Below are 9992 nucleotides of genomic sequence, written 5' to 3'. Positions count from 1 at the left end.
TATAATGAATACATGGAATAAATATACCTTCAATCTATTCTACTTCATACTTACCAAATACATTCAACAGTAAGGGATTTACAAGGATATTTTTTAAATAAAAATAAATAAATTTTTTGTATTAATGAAATTAATTAAGGAACAAAAGAAAGCAATCATTTGCGGACTCAAACTTGTGCAAAATATTTGAAATGACAAAAACAAATAAATGTAGGTAGAGAGGGAGAGAATTTTTCACCCTATCCCTAGGGTGCTCATATAATTAACCAGGAAGCCACTAGGCAGGGGGTCTAAACAGAGCCCAACTAAAAAAAAAAAAAAAACTGAAAGCCCTAGTGACCTCCACGTTGGTTACTCCCAATTATTAACATGGCCACCACCACCACCACCACCACCACCACCACCGGAAAGTACCAGTAGGCCTGCTCCCATTTTTTCTACGTTAAGTCTGTTCTTTCTTCTCTCTCTCTCTCTCTCTCTCTCTCTCTCTCTCTCGGTGTGAAATCAGACCTCACTGCAATCAAATTTACCAATTAGCATTTCTTATATATATATATATATATATATAGTCTTCTCTTTCTTCTTCTTCTTCTTCTTCTTCTTCTTCTTCTTCTTCTTTCTCTCTCTCTCTCTCTCTCTCTCTCTCTCTCTCTCTCTCTCTCTCTCTCTCTCTCTCTGTAATTGCAGAAGCATTACCATTAACTGTGGCTACTGCAAGGAGATTTCCAGCTTCAGACTCTGGAGCATTTGCAGACTGGCTCCCCCCTCCGCCTCCCTCCTCTCCCTCCGCCGCCGCCCATCCCCACCATCTCTCCCTCGCCGGGCCCTCCGCCTCCTCCGCATGGCCCCCGCCGCCCTCCGCCGTCGCTCCCAAACTCAACTACGCCTTCTCCGCCGACATGGGCATGCTGGGTCTCCGCGATTTCGTCGTCGTAGCTCCGGCTGGCTCTTTCCACCACCAGCCCGACCCCATTTTCCCCGACCACCACCACCATCACCAGTCCGTCCCTCCGCCCTCCTCCACCGCCCTCGGCATCGGCGTCGGCGTCTTCCCTCTCCTCGCCACTGCGCCTCCCCTCGCGACCGCCGCGGGCGACAATTCGAACAACTTGAGAGTGAACGCGGCTGTCGGAGCTAGTAATTCCGAGAGCTCCTCGACGGCGTGCAGGGACTGTGGGAATAAGGCGAAGAAGGACTGTAAATACAGGAGATGCCGGACGTGTTGCAAGAACCGCGGGTACGATTGTTCCACTCACTTGAAGAGCACGTGGGTGTCCGCGGCTCGCCGCCGTGAGCGACAGATGACGCTGGGGGGGACGGCGGTGGATGTCGGCGGCGGGGGGTCTTCTGGGTCTTCTTCTGGTGATGCCAAAAGGCCCAGACTCTTAGGGTCTGATCAGAATACAACTACTACTACATCTCACAATTCAATTTCTAATGTTAATGCCACTGCCCATCGGAGCTTTGACTCCACCTCCAGTCAGCAGGGTCAGTTCTCTCTCTCTCTCTCACACACACACACACACACGTTCATTTCTTGAATTACAGTATGTATAATGGCGAGCCTCAGGGATTCTTCATTTGCTCTCTATTGAGCATATTGGGAATTAAAAGAGAGAAGAATGATTTTGCTTATTGTTGAATTGTTTCATAATATGGAAGTTTATAGATCAAATGAGTTGTGAGCTTGTAGGTTTATTTCTTTTTCTTTAATGTGTATGTGTTAATTTGGTTTAAAGACTTGGAAAATGTAGAATTTGTGAGGGAAGAGCGTCTCTCTCTCTCTCTCTCTCTCTCTCTCACACACACACACAGTTTCTTGAACTAGAAAAGTGTTATAGTGAGCCTTAGGGACTCTTCGTTCGCTTTCTATTGATGGGAATTAAAGGAGAGATGAATGGTTATTGTTGAGTTGTTTTGTAATATGGAAGTCTATAGATCAAAATAAGTTGTGGGCTTGTGGGTTTACTTGTTTTTCTTATATGGGTATGTGTTACTTTGTTCTAAAGACTTGTTAAAATTGTGGACTGCAGATGCAGGTTTTAAGGGGACACTGCCGCGGCAAGTTCGAGCACAGGCAGTTTTCAGGTGCGTTCGGGTCACGGCCATTGAAGGAGGCGAGGATGAATTCGCATACCAAGCCATGGTGAAAATTGGTGGGCATGTGTTTAAGGGGTTTCTGTATGATCAAGGGGTTGATGAGAAAAGTAGGCATCCATGTATATCAGAACTACATTTGGAGAGTAGTGGTTGTGACAGGAATAGAGATGCATCTTCATCTCCAATTCTCAATCAGTCCAATGCCTATGCCACTCCCAGCAATGGAATGCTCGGAGGTACAGCCTATAATGTCCCAATAAATTGAGTCTACCTCTGAGATCTCTAATGATGTATTCACAAATTGACAGCATGTGGGAGCATAACTTAGTTAAATGTTGTTTTCTTTTTACCTGCTAATTATGAGTATTTTTCCTTTTCAAAATAATACTTTTATTTTGTAAGTTTGAATCTCTTAAAGTCCATCTTTGTGCATCTTTTGCCTAGCTTACTCATTTTTTGGTGGAGATCATGATGTTTGGAGTTTGTTTAATGGCCTTAGCAGCAGTAGAAAAATGATGACTTAGTAGGGAGAAACCTCACAGGATAAAATAAACTAGTTAATTTTATGATGTGATTGCTAATCTTTGCTGGTTCATTTGCCCTTTTTCTTTTAGTTTATGGGTTATATTTTTACTCATAGCTTTATAACAAGCTTCTTATAGATAAAATCATCAGGTTAATTTACTGTAAATTTCATATATTAGAACCTATAGATCGATACCACACAAGTGATAACGGGATAAACCCTGATATCTCAAACTCAATTCATAATATTCAACTGTGCATAATGTCTCTTAAGATCGTATATTATAAGCCTAATATGCTTGGAAAACAAGCAAAATAAAACAAGGAAACCTAATAAACCTATAAGATGACATCCCTAATAGGTAGATAAAATCTTCTAACTTATGACCTAATAAAAGGTACTACTAGAATCCATCATGAAAACAGATATAAAAATTACAAAATAACTTACATATGAAGTAATCAACTCCAAAATGCTTTAATTTTGCTCATGCACAGTGTCTTGATGTTCTCCATCACATTTCTATACTGTATGACCACCCACCAGCCGAAAAATTATATATATAGTGAAGTCGGTACATACATGATTAGCCTTGAGGTCCTTAAGCCACTCTTGTTCAGGAGTTTTTTTTGTCCAAACTCTCATTTCTATCCTTATTACAAGGTCTCATGATTCAGTATCTAAACTAATTTCTCTCTTGGTCAAAGTGGAAATCAAATTTGAAAGATTTGAAAAATCCATCGCCATATTTGGATCTTGTTTATCTTCAAAATGGTTTAAAAGCAAGCTTCAAGTGTCTAAGCTTGAAACTAGTTTGTATTAATTCACAGAACATTTAGACCTTAGTTCTCCTGGAAATTCAAGATTAGTGTTCATGGTGTTGGTACTCCCTACTCACTTGATGAGTCTCCATAGTCGCAATTTTTTTGTAGCTTGTTTGGTTCTTTACCAAACAAATGACCATTAAGTAAACACAAAGTGATTCATTGATTGCAAATATGTCACACCAAAAGAAAAAATTAGAAGGAAGCTTGGAATAGTTAGATGAAGCAACAAACTCAACCTCTCATATATATGATTCAAGGTCAAACACTCTTTTCCTTCGTCATCCCCAGTGATGCTTATAATGCATTGAAGCTTTATAAGCAAGCATTGGATTGCTGTTGCAATGTCACCATCAGTCTGTTAAAAATAGAGAGCATTGTAGTATTATGGGATTTTCTATTTACTTTGTTGTTTATCATGTTCTCGCATTTTCACTATCAGTCCCTGCACATGATGCACTTGCTTTACTTCATGGCTGATCGAATACGGTGCACTCTGAAGTTGGTCCTATTGACTATAGAAGTAAATTATATTTACCCATCGATAACTATTAAATTTTCTAACATTTCTGCCCTTCTAACCTCATGCCATAGGCCATGATTTGCTCACTTGTGCTTTCTCTTCATCTTTCATGAACTTTACATTTAATTTTTCACATATTTCTTTGACTTGTGTCTCAAATTTGAGAACCTGAAGTGTCTCGGTCTTGAGGCACCGAAGCGCAAAGGGTTCCAATCTATAAGACCTTTATTTATTTATTTATTTTTTATCAGTGATGAAAGTTAAACACAATTACAACATTATCGATGACATCTTCCCATTTCTTCATCGGAATTAGTCTTTCTTTGGGTGCAGTTCAAAGCTGTTTATTTAATAATTAACCATGTTTTGTGCTACCAAGTTTTTACTGTAATTCTTCTGTCTTTTTCTATTAGGGTTTGCATAATGTTGACTTTGATACAGGGAAAAAGATCAGCAAGAGGTCAAACAACTGTGCACCATTCCTTTTCTTCCCACCTTTAATGTCAATTGATGCATTGTGATATAGTCTTCAGCTGAAATTGAGCCGGGAAGGAAGGTGTTCAGAGCACCTTTTAAACTATGAAGATTTGGGGGGGGGGGGGGGTGCACAGCTGGTCTGCATTGGATTTTTAAAATGCTTTTGTGTTTCTGACCATAGATTTCAATCTTCATGATGATTCACACAAAGGATTTAAATTTAATGTGTGATGTGTTTTGGTACAAATGTGAGTACATGGTTTTTCTTTCATGTCACATTTGTTAGTACATATTTCCTTAGGGTTTCATAGATGGGCTAATCAGAGGAGAAGAAAGTTTTGTGCAACAGGATTGAAGGATTTCTTTTCCTTCTATGTGTCTTCTTCTTTGCTGCTTTGCCTATTAATGCATGTCTTTTTTCTTGATCTCTTAAAAGGATTTCTTTCCCATCTTTTGTTTGCCTTCGCTCATGTAGTAATGTTTTTGTTTCTTCTAAAATAAAAGGATGGCTCAAGACAATAAGACATATAAGACATTTATTTGTACTTAACATGCATACAATTCTTTGTTTTTTTTTTTGGGTTAAAATGCTTGGCAAGTGAACAACCACACATGAAAGGAAATTGAAAACTCAACTAGTTTGTGGAATGTATATTCCCAAGAGCACATTAGTTTTAATAGGTTACTTGCAATTAATTGTACAATAGATTATGTTGCCACCATAAAATAAATGTAAAATGTTTTATGAGTCTCTGATAAGAAATAAATGAAGAATAACTATTCTCAAATTTTACCATGGTATTAGGAAAGAAAAAAAGCACCAAATGAAACCAACACAATGAATAAATCTTTTTCTATCAATAAATCACATAAGAGCAAAATATTCAACAATAATTGCCAATAATCTAAGAAAAAATTTGACTAAGAATTTGTCAAAGCACATGAAAAGTCACGCCCAATAGAGACATGATTTTAGTGTGAAAAAACCCTTCATATGATTTTAGCGTGAAATAACCCTCCAATTGAAGGGTAAAAATCATGGAAGCTATGAGATCTTATTAAAATAATTTAGGGACAAGTTTATAGCAACTCAAACATCACAAAATGCTCACAAACTTAGAGCAAAGCAGATTCCCAAATATGTATGTATATATATATATATATATATATATATATATATATATATATATATAAGAATTACTAATGAATAGCAAGGAATTTGCAAGAGATCATCCAAAAACACAGTTATTCTTCGGGTCACAAAACTTGGGTCTCTGGAGTTCCAAATCAGATCACTACCGTTTAGATTGAAGGTCAATGAGTCTGGAACGTGCTTTAGTTGATCAAAACTGTTGAAAATTTTACTTGTGAGTTTGTCACACATTAAAACAATTAATCGGATGATATGTGTTATATACATGGTTGGGCTCAAGATCCAATAGGCCTAAATTTTTAGGTCAAGTTGGTGTTTACCCATGTGTATCAAACCCATGTATGGACTCCTTTGGTGTTAACAAGTGGTATTAGAGCTGACAGTTCGAAATTCTGGGTAAACAATATCGTTAAAAAAAAAGTCAAGGCGTGAAACTAATTTTCCTAATGTGCTAACAGTTTAGAACCAAGTGCATGATCAAGACCAATAAGGATCATCTAAGTTTGGAAGAGGGATTCGAATAGGGTCAATATATGAGAAGTAGGATTGGTTTGGAGGCACATGTAATGCAATTCGAGGCACGTAAGGTGCGGTGGTAAGACCCACTTGAATAACTGTTGAAGAGTTGGGTTTACTCACATGAGGGTGATAGTTTTCGTTAAAGAAGGAATAGTTGGAACTCACAAGTGATGGGGAGATTATTGAGAATTCCACTTGTGAGTTTGTCTCATATGGAAAAATTTGAATGGATAATGGGTGTTTATATACATGGTTGAGTCCAAGATCCAATAGACTTAAACTTTTGAGTTAAGTTGGTATCATCCATGTGTATCAAGCTCATCTTTGAACTCTTCCGCTGCTAACAAAAACTGCTCTAGTTGAAGTTCTATAGCTCACTATTTTTTTTAAGCTATTGCACTATTTTGCCTCTCCTCATAATTCTCTCCTGCCATGCATCATTCTTGTTAATGGCCAGCCCTTAATGGGCTTCCAGAAATGGGCATCTAGAAATGGGCTTTAAAAAAATAAAATAAAACTTAAACCCTTCTTTCTAAAAAAAAAAAAAAAAAATTGGTTTGGACTTAATAGATGGGATATCTATTTTTTTTTATTAAATATTAAACAAAATAATTAAGAATATACCAGGGTAGTTATTCTTTGATTCCCAAATTTTAAAATATACTTTATCTTATTCCAAGAATAGTTGTTCCAGTGAACCAAGCGAGCCGTAACATATGAATGTTCAGATGGATGAACAATAAATAAAATGCTTTCAAGAAATAAGAATTATTTAAAATTAAAAAAAAAAAAAAAGAGAATAGCTGGCAATATAGATGAAATCCTTAGGTAGTGAAATAAAATGAAATGAATAGCGCAAATCAATGTTCTTTCTAAAGAAGAAAATAGGACATATCGGGGCGTGGGATTAGTCATGGAACGTAAAACGCACGTGGACACCCTGCGATATTAAAAAAAAAAAAGGACATATCACATTGTTAAAATGACTTTTTTGAGTTTTTTAAAAGTTGGTTTATTTATTTATTTTATTTTATTTTTTGTAGAGAGCTTTTTAAAAGTTAAAATATGAAACTTCAAAACCTTCTTAAATACTTTACTTTTCAACAAATTATTCTTGTTGAGCAGAGTTCTTAATTTTCCCCCACCATTACAAAATTATTGGCCCCTTTTTGTACTTCTAAAAAATGAGATTTATTTTTTATCATTTCAAACAAGTTTACAATTATTTTTTTCTAACACTTAGGTCGAGTGTTTTTTCCATTACAATAGCCAAACAATTTTTACAATAATCAAAGTTGGTTTCTTTTCATTAGTTATTTTTTACAATTTATTTTTCAGTATCGATAAGAAAGCTAAACTCCAGAGTTGCCAAACTTCATCTAAACTTGTCGATTGAGATTTTAATTAGCTATTGTTTTAACATATCTTTAATCCGAAACTATACACTTGAAAGAGTGGAAAGTAGGAGTTTAATTTGGCATTTGTTAAGATTTTAATCTATCTACTAAAATGGAGGTAGTTAAAGATTAGGCTACAGGTTTTTTAAGTCATAAAGGTTTTAATCATATTAAACAAGAACAATGTAGAAAGTTGTAATTAATAAATTAACTTAAAAGTTTTAAATCAATAGTTAAGAGAACTTTTAATATCCCTAATTGATGGGGGGCCTTGATACAGTGAAGAAAGTTGCAATGAATAATATAATCCAATGGCATCTCTAGTAGTTAAAAGAGTAAAACAATGAAAAGGACTTGCATGGTTGAACCCAGTAGAGGCTTTTATATGTGAACTAGCTATGTGGGCAAGTACAATGTTTGTCAAATATTTTAGTTGATTCATAATTGTTTTTTGAACTCTTGGGATGAGCTTTTTCTTTGAGGGAATTTTAAATTGGGACAAATAATCTTTGCACCTACTTACTTGATAAATTAGCAATAATTTAAATATATCTTTAATTTGTTGCTACTCCTGTTTGAGTAATAGGTAAGAAGTAAGGGCAGAGATTGACATATATCGATTAACTAGATGAAGTTTTAACTTTTAAAGAGTATCACTTACTACCTAATTTCGAGTTTCAATTGAACTGTTGGCGCCCGTTTTCCAAGCTCTTGTATCGAATTGAAAGTTCCATCTTCAAAGAGATAGAAAGATTCGGGCAGATATTAAATGCTTGAACACCTCCTTTTTCCCAATAAGCCGATGGCCTTATACTATTGGGATACTTCGAATAAACTAGAGTACATAGGGGTAACTTATACCGTTTTGGTCATAAAGATGGTCATCATGTCAATCAATCATTTACTTAAAAAAAAAACTTGCTAGGTGAAAATAGGAGAATAATTTAGAATATATTTATTAAATGGTTACTTGTCAATTTAGAGGGATTTATTTTTTGAAACGTATTGAAGGAAAAATGATGATTGAAAACCTATATTTCCTTTCTTAGTGTTATGGGCATACAATGTGTGCTATCCACATTTTCAATTTTTTGTTTTTAAAGGAAATAATGAGAGTTGAAAATATACTGAGAAGCTGCAAACTTTTTTTTATAAAATTTTAAAATTAAAATTATTTTATTAAATTTCTTATATACTCATAATTTATGAAGTTATAGTTATAAACAACATATGAATCGAGGGTATTTTAGGAAAAACAAACAAAATGAAGGTTGAAAATTGAGTCCTCTTTCCTTAATTAATAATGTGTCTGTTATGGAAAAAATATGAACTTCTTTATTTATATATATTTAGTTTTTAAAAGATTTTTTTTTTTTTTTTACTAAAAGAGGACGATACCTCCATTTATTTATTAATATACCCTTACTTTTAACGGAGGAATACCGTAATTATAAGATAAAAAAATAAAAAAAAACAATGAACTTGATTTAGAATACCATGATCTCTCATGCCTGTTGTGGATCAAATGTTAAAAATGGGAACTTTCTTGGCTAGCTCTCTTTGTCTTGTCAACAGTTTACTGCAGCATCCTGTTTCCCACAAGAGCATTTTCTGATTGGCAGTTGAACTTATATGAAATCTGTCTCATCAACCCACTCATTTTTCTTGGAAGAATAAGCTAATGTCATCACAAAAGGACAATTACATCTACTGCTTTCATGTCAAGTTAAAAAAGATAAGAAAAAAAAACACATAAAGGGCATGCCTTAATCAAGTGAAGACATTTTGGGGTTAACAAGATCTTTCTTTGGGTCTTGGAAAATGGACAAATAATTGGCAAGATGGATGTCCCTCACAAGAGCCATAGGGGAAAACAGCCCTTGGACCATTCCATGACATGTTCCAATCAGGGACAAAATCAGCATTTCCCATATTTAAGTAGTGGGCCACTTGTGTAGTGTTCATCTCTAACATTGTGTGTGAACTTGTAGTTCCTGTGTCAACATGAACCGCTGGCTCTGCTGAGTTTGGGAGCAGCTTGAGGCTGATGGTTTGATGTTTTGCTACTAAAATAATCTGAAGGGTAGGTTGGATAATTAAAGCATATTCAAGAAAATGAAATCCCTAACAAATGGAAACAACATGAAGATTGAGAAGGCAGGGCAGGTATTATGCATTTCTTACTCTCTTAAATTTAAAAAAATAAAAAAATAATAATAACAGGGTTCAGGTTTGTGCCTGTTGCTGGAATGAACCCGTCCTCCTATGTCACTGTGGAAGCATCTTTACAAAATCTTGCACAGCTTTGTGATTTCAATAACTAAAAATCTAACATTGGGATTGATTGCAGATTCCATGGTGTTTGACAGACTAATTAGAAGCAGGGTGATTATTGCATTTGTGCTCATTAGGTAGGAAACCAATTCAGATATCAAAGCATCAGATCTTTTCTATTCAAATAACCAAAAAAGAG

The 9992-nt window shown here is 35.4% G+C and overlaps 1 protein-coding gene across 1 annotated transcript; it reads left to right on the top strand.

Annotated features, from left to right (window-relative positions):
* The first annotated feature begins 293 nt into the window (after positions 1-293).
* On the top strand, positions 294-4522 carry LOC131164224 (protein LATERAL ROOT PRIMORDIUM 1). The gene is made up of 3 exons (XM_058121253.1): positions 294-1488; positions 2034-2336; positions 4415-4522. Exons 1-3 carry the CDS (start codon positions 900-902, stop codon positions 4492-4494), a joined length of 972 nt encoding a protein of 323 aa, XP_057977236.1. The 5' UTR covers positions 294-899; the 3' UTR covers positions 4495-4522.
* The last annotated feature ends 5470 nt before the right edge of the window (positions 4523-9992 follow it).

The sequence above is a fragment of the Malania oleifera genome, chromosome 9, assembly GCF_029873635.1.
Source record: "Malania oleifera isolate guangnan ecotype guangnan chromosome 9, ASM2987363v1, whole genome shotgun sequence".
Taxonomy (NCBI): Eukaryota; Viridiplantae; Streptophyta; class Magnoliopsida; order Santalales; family Ximeniaceae; genus Malania; species Malania oleifera.
The sequence above is the reverse complement of the archived record's forward strand: the minus strand, read 5'-3'. Positions and strand labels throughout refer to the sequence as shown.